Source organism: Dunckerocampus dactyliophorus, chromosome 15 (assembly GCF_027744805.1).
Source record: "Dunckerocampus dactyliophorus isolate RoL2022-P2 chromosome 15, RoL_Ddac_1.1, whole genome shotgun sequence".
NCBI lineage: Eukaryota > Metazoa > Chordata > Actinopteri > Syngnathiformes > Syngnathidae > Dunckerocampus > Dunckerocampus dactyliophorus.
Genome location: NC_072833.1, coordinates 27,692,458 through 27,705,150, shown reverse-complemented (window position 1 = coordinate 27,705,150; position 12,693 = coordinate 27,692,458). Strand labels below are relative to the sequence as shown.

General features: G+C 46.1%; 2 protein-coding genes across 6 annotated transcripts; one reads left to right on the top strand and one right to left on the bottom strand.

Annotated features, from left to right (window-relative positions):
• The first annotated feature begins 4,919 nt into the window (after positions 1-4,919).
• On the top strand, positions 4,920-8,973 carry LOC129194882 (CD9 antigen-like). Of its 4 annotated transcripts, none has more exons than XM_054800375.1 (7): positions 4,920-5,390; positions 6,728-6,830; positions 7,927-8,024; positions 8,100-8,276; positions 8,355-8,444; positions 8,520-8,603; positions 8,667-8,973. In XM_054800375.1, exons 1-7 carry the CDS (start codon positions 5,322-5,324, stop codon positions 8,730-8,732), a joined length of 687 nt encoding a protein of 228 aa, XP_054656350.1. In that variant the 5' UTR covers positions 4,920-5,321; the 3' UTR covers positions 8,733-8,973. The 4 variants fall into 4 exon arrangements, with proteins under 4 accessions (XP_054656350.1, XP_054656353.1, XP_054656351.1 ...); XM_054800378.1 differs by having other exon boundaries at positions 5,342-5,390; positions 6,728-6,861; XM_054800376.1 differs by lacking the exon at positions 4,920-5,390 and adding an exon at positions 5,408-6,217.
• On the bottom strand, positions 8,970-12,344 carry cwf19l1 (CWF19 like cell cycle control factor 1). Of its 2 annotated transcripts, XM_054800372.1 has the most exons (14): positions 11,601-12,340; positions 11,344-11,428; positions 11,185-11,269; positions 11,024-11,125; positions 10,740-10,954; positions 10,568-10,683; positions 10,425-10,509; positions 10,195-10,347; positions 9,988-10,123; positions 9,834-9,913; positions 9,556-9,765; positions 9,379-9,498; positions 9,225-9,322; positions 8,970-9,148 (listed from the first exon to the last, which is right to left on the bottom strand). In XM_054800372.1, the coding sequence occupies exons 1-14, from the start codon at positions 11,792-11,794 to the stop codon at positions 9,007-9,009; spliced, it is 1,821 nt and encodes a 606-aa protein (XP_054656347.1). In that variant the 5' UTR covers positions 11,795-12,340; the 3' UTR covers positions 8,970-9,006. The 2 variants fall into 2 exon arrangements, with proteins under 2 accessions (XP_054656347.1, XP_054656348.1); XM_054800373.1 differs by having other exon boundaries at positions 10,735-11,125; positions 11,601-12,344.
• Positions 12,345-12,693: the final 349 nt, after the last annotated feature.

The following is a 12,693-nucleotide window of genomic DNA, read 5'->3' as shown; positions in this document are numbered from 1 at the left end:
TTTGCGGGAGTTTCAAAATCAGACACTACAGCCTACCATCCTATGGGGAACGGAGGAACTGAGAGGTTCAACCGCACGCTTGGAAGCATGTTACGGTCGCTTCCTCTCAAACAGAAACACAAGTGGCCTCAGCAAGTACAAACATTAACATTTGCATACAGCGCAACAGTTCATGAGACTACAGGATATGCACCATTTCAGCTCATGTTTGGGCGAGTCCCAAGGCTTCCCGTGGATGTGATGTTCAAGCAGGTGCTGCAAGATCCTGTTGTTGTCGATCACACAGGTTTTGTAAAAACGCTGATGTCGCATCTTCATGAAGCAGCAAGAATCGCACAAACACATGCTGTGAAAGAACAAGACAAGCAAGCGAAAGGCTATAACAGAAAGGTCAAAGGCACTTACCTGAACATAGGTGACAGAGTCCTCATTGCGAACAAAAATGAGAAGGGAAAGAAGAAATTGTATGGTCTTACTGCTGTTTTACCATGCACATGACAATAAAACTCTCTTGAATCTTGAAATGGAAAGACACTGTGTACACAGTCAAAGACAGGAACCTTCAGACTCACATGTACAAGCTGGAAGACAATAAAGGTGATATAAAAGTTGTGCACCGTAATTTGGTCTTGGATATCAGCTCTTTGCCTGTGGTGACACCGGGAGAAAGACTGCGTCACACTGAGTCTGAGGATCTGGATTTTTTGAAGGAAGAGGACATGAGAGACAGGACAGGTGATTGGTTGATGAGTACATCAGGGGACATTCTGAGGGAAGGATGGCCTGAGACAGACGGGTCAAGCCAAGGTACTTTGGATTTGGTCCAGGAAGAGCAGTTAGAAGATGTGCAAGCCCAGAGCTCCTCAAGTGACAACACCCATCCAAGCAGAGACAGTGACTTGGACAGTTTAGTAGCAGAACCTGACACAGACTCATCACTCATGACAGATGTGCTTTCAGACACCCAGTTATGTTCAGGTGTCACAGGCAATGACACGGTGACAATAGTTCGACCATGAGACACATTTGTACATTCATCAGTAGATACTGTTTTTTGCATTTATGGGACATTGTGACCGATTATGGTTATACACAATTAGTAGGCAGGAAGTTGTATGGTGTAAAGGGCATCATATTAATTTAAGAGGAACTGAGGCTTGATCACCCTTAAGTTTTCCCTGAACCTACATTAGTAGGTAGCTTATACAGCTGATGGTAAAGTTTAGTGACTTCATGAATTCTGGCCGGTTTTGGAAATGTTGTATCAGTTGTTCCCGTGTTTTGCTTCAAAGTTTATTTTGAATGTATGCTGAATATATAAGCAAGCATTTTGTCTGAATTTTGGTGAAATCTAGGAGGGGAGGATGTAACCGATGTGTTAATTCGGTTAATTTAATTTCACCAATAATTCATTTTTCATTTCTCACGTATGTATTTGGTGTTAAAAGCACCTTTTTTATGGGCAGTCTTTATTTTATTTGTGTTCTTTTTGTTGTGTGAACTTTGACATTGCTGTGATGTCATTCATTTCTTCAGTCACCTTCTGGACTGCTGAGGAGGTGTCACTGATTTGTACTAAAAGAATCAGGATAGCCCATTGGTCAATGACTTGTGAAGCCACACGGCCGCCATATTGCTACTCCCAAGAAACACTTGTCGGACTTATGTGAGAACTTGTGAGTTGTTAAGTGTGTTGCTAGTTTGTTAGCCACTCACACTAAATGCAAGGTTAGTCTTCACACTAACCTCGCACAACAGGTGTGCTTGAGCTTAGTCATAAGGACTCTATGATCATTTTTAAACATTCTGTGGATATCATACCATACCTGAGTCATAAGGCTTTACATGGGGGGCCGTGGGGGCTATGTAAACAAACAACCACCACTAGACTACTAAATCATTTGAGGTTGCTTGCAAATATCAAGAAATACATTTTTTTTGTGTTTGTTTACCCGAATTTCAAATGATGCCCCATATAGAGACAATGTTTATATATTATTACATATTATATTACATATTATTCCTGTGGTTTTTGTTCAAATATATTTCTATATCAGAAAAGAGCTTATTTCTATTTCATAACACAAACTAAAATAATCATCAAAATGTAAAATGATTTTAAAACTTGTCTCTTTTATGATTCATATTTTGTACAGACGAGAGCATAGTGAATTGTATGAAAGTAAGAATAAAAAGTAAAGGATCATGACCATGGATTTTAGTGGAAAAAAGGGATGGGATATGCAGTTCAAATGAAAATCTCTTTCTAGAGGAGTAAAACTATCATTGCTATAGGGGAGTGCTGAGCCAGGGTGCACAGTAGCATTTTGTCCCAAAGGCAATGAGAATTGGAAGGGAAAAAGTACATTTAATATAGCCAAAAGATAGAGAATAACGTATCAAATGGTTTTTAAGGGACCAAGGTTGAATCTCCCTGCTTTTTAATGTCAAATATAGATGTTGTGTTAGCCTCTTCATCTGCTTTGTACACTATGTAAAGCAGGGGGTCACCAACGTTTGTCCTTGTGAGAGCTACTTTTACAAAATGAAAATGGCCAAGAGCTACTCATTTTTGTAACATTTATTTTCAGAGCTTATTTTAAACCCAAACAAAGCGAATATGCTTGTTTTACCAGAACATGAACAAAATGCTGGTGTCCACAACTCACATGTTGTATTTCACAATGCATTTCTTTCTACTCTTCTTTCATTATTAACTGAACACCTGAATGAAAAGCAGGCTTGCGGGCACCTCATGTGGTCGTGGGGACTACCTGGTGCTCGTGGGCACGTTGGTGACCCCTGATGTACGCTGTGCCAATGTAGTCTGCTACGTACGAAATGTGAGTGGTAAGATGGCCTCTCTGTGGCTTCAGCGGCTTGCACGGGCGCATGCGACGTATGGTCTATCTAGATTCTTTACGTACAGATCAGTGGGAGAGGTATGTTAGTCTGGTGGCAACAAGGTTTGAATGTGTTAATGTGAATATAAGAAACATTTCATGCCATTGTGTGCTCTGTATTATGTACAGCATTTGAAGACAACTCACGAAAGTTATTACTGTTAATTAAGCTAGTTTTGGGGAGTTTGTTTTTCATGTGGTTTTCTTTTTTTGTTAGGAGACGTGTGCATGAAGCTTATTCAGGTCTTCAAAGTAGTTGCTATCATAATTCACTTCAATATGGAAATAAAGATCATTCCACATAAGTCCTAAATAGTTGTGTACTAGTGAGTGAGTACTGCTAATATGTCACATTAGCAATGGAACGTTCATTAGGGCACACAGTTCATGTATTACATCCAGTTAGCATTTGCTATCAAATATTAGCCATATACAAGAATGTAAAATGATGATGCAGAAGACAATGCAGCCCAAGTCAAGGCAACATATTGAAAAGGTTTCACCAATGGGCACATTTTTAATTTCATTATGAAATAATAGTTTAAGAAGCCAACGTGTAGAAAACACTGATTTCTGGAGTAGAGTTCATGACGCCAAGCAAAGCCAGTAAACAATACACTTTTTTCTACGTACCTGTAGCTAGCCGCTACAAGTGAACAGATAACTTTAGTTATACATATAGACATCTTAGCACAGAGTTAGTTCATCCATCATCACAATCATAAAGATGAAAGTTGCATCTTCATGTTAACTTGAAAGCACCAATCAGGAGGGGAGCTTAATGTCAGCTGACTGATGTCATATGACAACTACAAAGTGACGTTTACGCTATCGACCCAAACTACCTTGGCGATCTACCGGTAGCTCGCCATCGACGTAATGGCCCCCCCTGCTCTACAGAGATCATGAACACCTACAAAGATCATGAACATCTAATAGAGATGATGAAAGGCTCAGTGGTGCCAATCATCCTGCATCCAGCAGGACTGCTCTCTGATTGGTCCATGCACCATGAGGTCGGTCGCTGATTGGCTAGAAGATAAAAGCACTTACATGATTAAAAAGCCAGGGCTGCACAGTGGCCGAGTGGTTATCATGTTGGCCACACAGTCAGGATATATGGAAGATCTGGGTTGGACTCTCCGTTGGGCATCTCTATGTTCTCCCCGTGTATGTGGGGGGGTTTTCTCCAGGTACTCCGGTTTCCTCCCACATTCCAAAAACATGCATGTTAGCTTCATTGGAGACTCTACATTGTCCATAGGTATGAATGGGAGTGGTTGTCTATATGTGCCCTGCCATTGGCTGGACACCAGGCCAGGGTGTACCCCGCCTGTCGCCCAAAGTCAGCTGGGATAGGCTCCAGAATACCCCCACGACCCTAATGAGGAGAAGCGGCATAGAAGATATCCCTCTGCCCTGTGTGTTGCCAACAACCGGTGTTATAAATCTACAACACACCTGTCTTTTTGGGGGGGAAGTGGAAAATTGGGCGTACTAGTGGATGGCAAACCTGTTGAGGTGTGGTGTCCTTGTCTGCCTTGTCATTCTTGTAGTTCCATAGCTGTTTGCGTGAAATGTCCAGCAAACAAACAAGTGAGTTTTAGACAAGTGGAGGTCAGCAGCTTAGAAATATAAAGTAAGTTGTAAGAAATGTAACTTTTGGTGGATAACAGCACGTTTGCTATGTTGTAGTTGCTTAAAGTGGCCACAGGAGGGCGGTGGGCTGCGTGTTCACTTATAACGTTGTTGTGTTGCATTGTGTTACTTTTTGTTGACTTGAACCTCAAACCATGCAGAGAATGTCCTCTTCATCCTCCCTCGCTGCCTCGTCTTCCTCTGTGCTCCTCACGCACGCACACACACGCACACGCACACACACAAAGCGGTGAAGGGAAGCATTGTGAGGCGGTGTGGACATGAAGGCCGACTTGTTTTGGAGAGCAAAAAGAGGAAAGCCAGCCACACGCACACGCACAGAGCATGAATGCTGTTTGTCAGAGGGACACTGAGTCTTTTGTGGAACAGCTCACACACATCTTAGTCATGATTTGTTTTTTTAAAAATGTGATGTTTTAGGTTGAACGGCAGAATGTCCCACGCCTTCATCACTGATAGGCGACAAATACTCACCTGTCAATCATTCCCAAAACACCGTCAGCTCACGTGGCTCACCCTTTCAATCACGTTGATTAAAAATGTCAATGCTTCATGAAGAAGCCAAGAAAAAAGCAGACTGTCAATTTGGGTCTTTTTTTCAGGACGATGCCGAGACTTTGCGGTCGCCTTCTCGCCGATCGCTTCCGGAAACGACCGAAGCGAGCCGAAGACACGCCCTCGAACGGCGACGGAGTTGCTCTGCAAGTCCAAGTCAGGTGGAGTTTATTTGCAGCTGGACGTTAAGCAGTAAGCATCAGGATGACGGCTCTGAGCAGCTGGGAGCTTTGCGTCAAGTACGCGCTCTTCATCTTCAACTTCATCTTCTGGGTGAGTGACTCACATCATCTTCATCACATATTCAAAAATACTGGAAAGCATCTTCAGCTCTTGCGTCATTTCATCACCACGTCCAATCACAGTCAGGTTCACACGCAGGAGGAAGGGCTTATTTGCGTTCATGACTTTTATACCTTTATTTTATTGCAACAAACATCTGCACGTGTTTGTGTCACATGTAGAGATGTTTTTTTCGGATGTTTTTTGGGATGTAACACGGTGACTTTTGAAAAGTCACCGGCACATCAAACTCTCCATTGCACTTGAGGCTTTTCCCCACTGAGCGGCGTCATTTTCACACAAGATGCGTGCTGATGTCATCTCCTCCACCAGAGGGCGTCGTTTGACATCGACGTCGACGTAATCAATCATCAGCTGTCATGACTTGTTCATCTTTTCTAACTATGAATCGATGATGATTGTTTTTATTGATTTGGAAATGGAATTCAATCAGACAAACATGAGCTGACTGCCTGGAAACAAAGCATCATCGTTATCTTCATCATGACCTCCTACTCTAAATATGCATGGATGGATGGATTGATTGATATCGATAGATTGAGATGCAGGCAGGTAGGTGGCTGTTGATTACTCTCACCTGGTGTCTGATGGCCTCCTCCCCCGCCTGCAACCCCTCCCCCTGGCCTCTCAGATGAGTTAGGATAGGCTGTTGCTCCCTCAAAAGCCTTCCTCCTCCTGCTCCTCCTCTTCCTCTCCTGTACTGCGAGACTGAGGTGTTGGGATCTTCCTGAAGGTTCACCATGGGGGCTCTGCAGTGTGTCAAGTACCTGCTGTTTGTCTTCAACTTCCTCTTTTGGGTATGTCCACCTGACGTCTTCTGCGAGTTGCAGGAGAGCTTTACTGCGCTTCCTGTTGAGCCATTACGTGTGTGTGTGTTTAGCTGTCATGTGACCGACAGGAAGTCCCTTTTCTTTTCCATTCCTGATGTTAAATGTCCTGAATGCAGACAAGGATCGGTGAGGAGGGTGTTGTGGTGTCTGGCGTCCCTGCAGGCGGGGTGTCATGGAACTTGTGTAGACACTGATGGAAGGTCTTTGGTGGTTTCTGTGGAGATGTTGAGTCGTTCTGGTGGTGTGCATCACAACAACGCTCCTCTTCATCCTACTAGCAAACATTGAAATCTCTCAAAGTGTCTTTTTAAGGCACAAGGCCCGTCTGGATCCGGTTCTTCTGGGCGAGCCAGGACCAGGAGCACCATGTTTGTCTTCATTCCTTAGCAGGCATCTTGATAGATGATGATGATGATGATGATGATGATGATGATGATGATTTGACCCGTGTGTTTACTTCATACGTGTCATGTTTAGTTGGCCGGTACCGGCGTCCTGGCTGTGGCTCTTTGGCTGCGATTCGACTCCAGAACCTCAGGACTCTTTGAGGGCGAGGACTCTCCTTCGGTATTCTTCACTGGTAAGACGCGGTGTAGACCAGCTTCAGTCCTGTAGGTGGCAGCTAGCACATTCACCTTTCACGAATTCATGTCAGCATTCCTTACATTCAATGAAATAAAAAGCTCAGACAATCAGCTTTTAATACAATTAACTTGAATCTTTTATTGTGTTAAAAAAAAAAAAAGCCCATGTCATTCACCAGAAGTTTGTCTTGGTGCTTCGCTGATGATATTTTCCTCAAGTGTTGCATTTGCCCTTAAAGGAAAAGTGCACTTTTTTGGAATTTTGCTCATCTTTCTGTGAGACATGAACACGTGTCTATTTTGTGATCCAAAGAGGCAGCTAGGAATGCACGTAATGGGACGCACCTATAAAGCCTTCTGGAAAGTTCAGCTAATGCATAAAATGACCAAAATAGTGCAAGTATTCCCGGTTATGAATGAACCTGTTACTACATGCTCACAGCATGATAGAAAACCTTGCTGGAGGGGGTTGAATAGGCAGAGTAGGTGTTGTCTCATTACGTGTATTCTTTAGCTGCCTCTTTTTACCTGTTTTTATATCTTCTTCAGAAGGCACAGAAAAGAGACACGTTTGTCTCTCACTGTGGATGGACAACATTTTTAAAAAGTGCACTTGTCTTTTTGAAATGCATTGTAGATGTTTGGCTACGTTAGCATCGGTGGGGAGCAGCTGTACATGTTATACTTTTACGAGTGTGAGGCATATTGATAAGGTGGGGGTTCTGGCTCTTATCCAATTACAATACTTATTGCAAATGTTGACTCAAAATTTGAGAACATCAAGCTAATTTGTATTTTTTGCCAATGGCTGGTGGTGGGTCTTGGGGAGGTAACCCCCGGAAAAACGGTTAAAATGAGAAATGAAGACATGAGGTCATGGTGTGTTGACACAAAGACAAGTTGAGGAGAGTTTGTGAACAAAGCGAGGCGATGCACTCCGTCCGCCACCGCCTCACGCGGACAGGGACGTCTTTGTTCCCCGGTAGGAATGCGTCTTTGTGTCCATCCGACCTCTTCTTCAGTGGGAGGGGTCGTGACCTCGGCACTGAGGTCATTGTGGATTTAAAAAAAAGCTAACGTGTGTGCTGGTAGGCGTGTACATCCTGATTGCGGCGGGCGCTCTGATGATGGTGGTGGGCTTCCTGGGATGCTGCGGCGCCATCAAGGAGTCCCCATGCATGCTGGCATTGGTGAGTTTGGTTTTCTGTTCATTGTTTGATCATTCAATAAACTTTTGTTTAAAGTGGTTCTTTTTTTCCTTGCAGTTCTTCCTCTTCCTGCTTCTCATCTTCGCCGTGGAGGTGGCCGCCGGCATCTGGGGTCTGTCCAACAAGGAGCGCGTGGTGAACGATGTGACTGAGTTCTACAAGCAGACATACGCCAACTACAAGGACACCAGGCAGGAGGCGCTCAAGGAGACCTTACGCCTCATCCACTTTGGAGTGAGCACACGCTCCTTTCGCTACTGGCAACTGAACTGTTAGCGATGTCAATCAAAATAACCAATGGTTCGTCTTCAGCTCAACTGTTGCGGACCCACGGGCTCTGTCATTGACGCCGCCAAGGACATCTGCCCCAGGAAGGAGGGCCTGGACGTCCTGGTCACCGTGGTAACTACAGCAAACACTGACATGAAAGCATTAAGAAATGTCAACATGGTGGCTGACGTGCATTCATGGTGGCAGAGCTGCCCGGCTGCCATCAGCGGGATGTTCAACAACAAGCTGCACATCATCGGCGGAGTGGGCATCGGCATCGGCGTCATCATGGTGAGTGGGAGGGGCCGACAGACTGCCGAGAATGGTCATGTGCTAATGAGATGTGGTTGGCAGATCTTTGGGATGATCTTCAGCATGATGCTCTGCTGTGCCATCAAGAGGTCCAGAGACTTCGTCTAAACCGCCAAACTCACGCCTTGACATTCTTTTAACTTGGCCACGCTTGGGTGCACGCGGGATGGCCGTCTGGGACGTGTGAGCGTGTGGCGCCCGAGCTTTTCAACTTTGACCTTTTTTCATGTTGTGCTCTGGTGGGAGCGCCGAAGGAGTTTTAGTTTGAGTGCTAACATTTTACGTAGCTAACCTTTCTTTACTTTCTTTTACATGTTTGTAAAACACCAAATAAATCTATCAAGAGTGAGTTTGTTTTTTATTTACAAAAATGAAGTCAAGGTCAGTCAAGGGCAAAGTCGTACGCCTGGAAGTGGTCTCTGAGCCGCGTGCACGCCGCCGCCTCCTCCTCTCTGCTTTGTTTGCACTCCTTCCAGTCGGCTCGGGTGGGGATGTTCAGCACCGCCTCGCTGGCCAGAACCTCCCTTCAAACAAAGATGGAGGATGTCAGTCAGGCGGACTGCGCCCTCGAAGCCCCAAGGTCACAGCCGTGCTTCTCACCTCCCGAACTGCAGCGGGAAATGTTTCTGGATGCGGTAGAAGAGCTTCTCACCCGAGTCCAGCTCCACGTAGAAGTATGGCGTCCCGGGCGGGGCGATCTGAGCACGTGGAGGGCATGATGTTGGGTGTGTCACCATAGGGGCGTGCGCCTTACCTGTTTGAGGTCGCTGTGTTGTGGGATCTCCATCAGCTCCATTTGCTGCTCCTGAGCCTGAACCATGAAGGCCTCCTTGATGTCCTTGGTGGTGCAGCGGTCAAGCGGCACTGGGACCACCTGACGCCAACAAAACATCACCTTCCAGAACGCCACCTTTCAAAGTGTGGCTCCTACCTGGAGCTGCAGGTGCTGGCTCCTGTAGTTCCTCTCAAAGAGCACGCAGCGCTCTCCTCGGCTTTTGTAGAAGCTCCTGAGCGCCACCTTGTACTTGTCCATCTCCAGCAGGACCTCCGAGGCCAGGTCCACCACAGACCGGTAGTGGCCAACGGGCAGGACGAGCACATGACCCGGGGTCAGGCCGCCTTTGGCCAGCGCCAAGTAGCACTGAGACAGATGTCACGTGATACACAGCCAGCCACTAAGAAGGTTCCAGAAGGGTGTGGTGTACTCACGTGTGTCCCGATGCTGACCACCAGGTGTTTCTCCACCTCAGGACTGGCCAAACAGAACCAGCAGGGCCCAGGGGGAGGTGCTACACAAGAACATTTGCATCAAGTGTGTGCTGTGGAGGCTGCTAATCTAACACTCATCAGAGAGCCGCCTCACGGTGCCTGCGAGGTTGTTTGTGTCCCATTTCATCGCGTCCTCTTCCATCCCAGTCCGGCCTCTTCCTGCCGCAACCCCGAGCGCCGCCATGGCCCCGCCTGCTGCTGAGGTCAAAGAAGAACTGCGTGCTAGGCTCCTGGACAAACGGCAAGGAGGGAAGCGGAGATGTCACCAGGACGTCGACAACATACATCATCACACTCGCACCTCTTCCGCTGCAACTCCCAAGCTGCTCTTTAACGCCTCCTTCCCGTCTTGGGCGCCGCACCTGTAGGGGTTCTCCGTCACGTCCTGAGGCTGCTTGACTAGCTCCGACTGGTCCATGGTCTTCATGGGAATGATGTTGAAGGCGTACAGGTACTGCGGAGACAAACGTGCACCATCTGAGCCACAGAGGTCAGAGTGAGCCAACTAGCGGCCGGGTAACAGTAACGCACCTTCTTCTTGGCAAGATTGTTGACTGTTGCCAGGGAGATGAAGCGAGTGACGTGCTGTGCGTTGTCCTGCAGAACCACGTGATTCCTGAGAAGGTGGAAATGTGTTTGTGCCAGCTGTGCCGATTTCAAGAGCATCAGCTCACCTGTAAGGTAGTCTCTCGTAGTGAGCGCCCTCTAGTGCAGCAAAGTGGTATCTCGGCTTCACTTTGTCCGCCAAGTTTGCGATGATGCCGCTCCCGCAAGACTTTGTGTCCACTTCCTGTCACAAGCGTGTCTTTAAAAAATCAGCTGACTGAGATCTGCTCCAAACCTTACCGGGTTGTTTGCGAAGTGCCACACCCCCCTGGGCCACTGCGATGTCAGCAGGATGTCCACGCCTCTGAACTGGGAGCTGCTGGTCAGGGGGGCCACCAGCGCCGTCAGATCTTTGGCCGTGAAGCAGTGGGCAGGGGCCGGCTGCTGCCGGGCTTCCCGACCGCTGACATAGGCAATCTGCAGGCCCGACACGCCCGTCCACACACCACGGCGACCTGCAGATCATGGGGAGGTGCCTTTGAAGGAGCCAGGATGAAGATGCGAAGCGTGAAGATGTTCCTCACCCAAATACGTGATGTTGTCTGCCAGCTCGCAGCCGTTGGCGCTCGGGAAGTTCTTCACCGTTTCCTGGCTTGCTGCGCCCAGGATGTACGTGTGGATGGGAGCTGAGGAAGCACCGTAGTTGGAATGATGCATTTCAAGAAAGCTCAAGTGATGTTTCAACCTTTCTTTGCTCCGCTTTTGTACTGCTGCCACTCTTCCTCGGCTTCCGGTGTCAACCCAAAGAATTCTCCCACACAAAGCAGAAGCTGTGGGAAAGTTTCAAGTTCACGGACCTCACTGATGTTGGACTGTGGTGCTTTTAAGGAAAAAGAAAACTCACATCAAACTGTCCTGTCTTCTTCTGGATGGTCTGGACTCTGTCGAACACAGCACCGAGCCTGCCTTCCACGTCTCCACACACCAAACTGCAAACCACCAGCTTTCAGTAAACTCTCATGAAAGAAAGTACACTGCGTGAGCTTACAGTGCCACCACACAAATACAATGTGCTCAATTTAGCTTCGTCAAAGTAGAGCATCATTTCCATCAGTTAGGAGCATCACAGAATAAGTACAATTGTTTACTTGTCTGACTTACACTCGCACTGGTTTCTCTGCCATTTCGTAACAGATAAAGCAGATAATTGTCCGCTTTTCTCTTGTTAAGACTTGCGGAACTTGAATTTTCCGTACGTCTTTAGTTCCGGTACAAACAAAAGCGGAACCTTTGACAGATAAACCAGGAGATCTTTGAAAGTAGTCCCGTTTGCTTGTATATGTATATGTAAACATATTAAATTGTTTATATTTTCAAAATGTATGTTAAAATAGTTTTTATTTGTAATATTAATTTCATTTTTGTCCCGCCTTCGTGAGAGAGATGCATGTTTTCAGCGGAAGATATTTTCAAGCGGAGTACGTGGTTGCCAAATGTGATTATCCTACAAATTGTAAAGCTATTAATCCAGCTGTCATCAAGCCTGTTTCGTTTTTAGATGGTGACATAATACCTTGACAGTATTTATGCAATGTCTAAATGTGACTGGAAACGTGCATTTACTTTTACTTAGTTTAGCCACGATACCGGCCTTAATGAATGATATGTTGGGTAACTGGCAACCGGCTGGCCCGCAGACCGCGTGACCGTCCTTCATCCTGGCATTTTTCTTCATCCTGGTACCTGCAAGTCCCCGGACCAAAAACAGGAAGTAAGTAACCAATTCAGCGGTAAACAAAACACTTTATGTATTTTCGGCGATTTCACGCGAAGCCTGTGGTCATTCAAGGACCTGCAAAATGTCGACGTGTTAGAAAATAAATGCCTAACACCGCTGCGACACTTTTTTTTTTACCTTATCCTTGGCGACTAAAATGGCGTCGCGTCTTTTTCGTCTTTTCTGTCTGCTGAACAACAAACTTGTGTCCCATACAAAACATGCCATTTTAAAGTAAAGATTATGGTGCATTGATTCTGCAAAGTGATGAGAACAACACTTCGCATTTTGTGATTTTTGTGTAAGCTAAACATTTATTGTATTTGACCACTGAATGGACTGTTCCAGGCGTGAACAGTAGAGGGCATTAGTGGACAGTTTGACTCAAGACTAATGAATGACCTTCCAAACAATACGACTGGCAACACACACGTCTGTATTATTCATGATTATTTTTACTTCATGTTAGGTTACTTG

Bases quoted from the DNA above. Each gene is read 5' to 3' on its own strand.
- LOC129194882 (XM_054800375.1), top strand. From the start codon at position 5,322: ATGACGGCTCTGAGCAGCTGGGAGCTTTGCGTCAAGTACGCGCTCTTC. The intron at 5,391-6,727 runs GTGAGTGACTCA...TGTCATGTTTAG, and splicing joins TCTTCAACTTCATCTTCTGG to TTGGCCGGTACCGGCGTCCT. The intron at 6,831-7,926 runs GTAAGACGCGGT...GTGTGCTGGTAG, and splicing joins TCCTTCGGTATTCTTCACTG to GCGTGTACATCCTGATTGCG.
- cwf19l1 (XM_054800372.1), bottom strand. From the start codon at position 11,794: ATGTTTACATATACATATACAAGCAAACGGGACTACTTTCAAAGATCT. The intron at 11,126-11,184 runs GTTGAAACATCA...GTGCTTCCTCAG, and splicing joins CAAAAGCGGAGCAAAGAAAG to CTCCCATCCACACGTACATC. The intron at 9,499-9,555 runs GTAGGAGCCACA...TGTTGGCGTCAG, and splicing joins GCCAGCACCTGCAGCTCCAG to GTGGTCCCAGTGCCGCTTGA.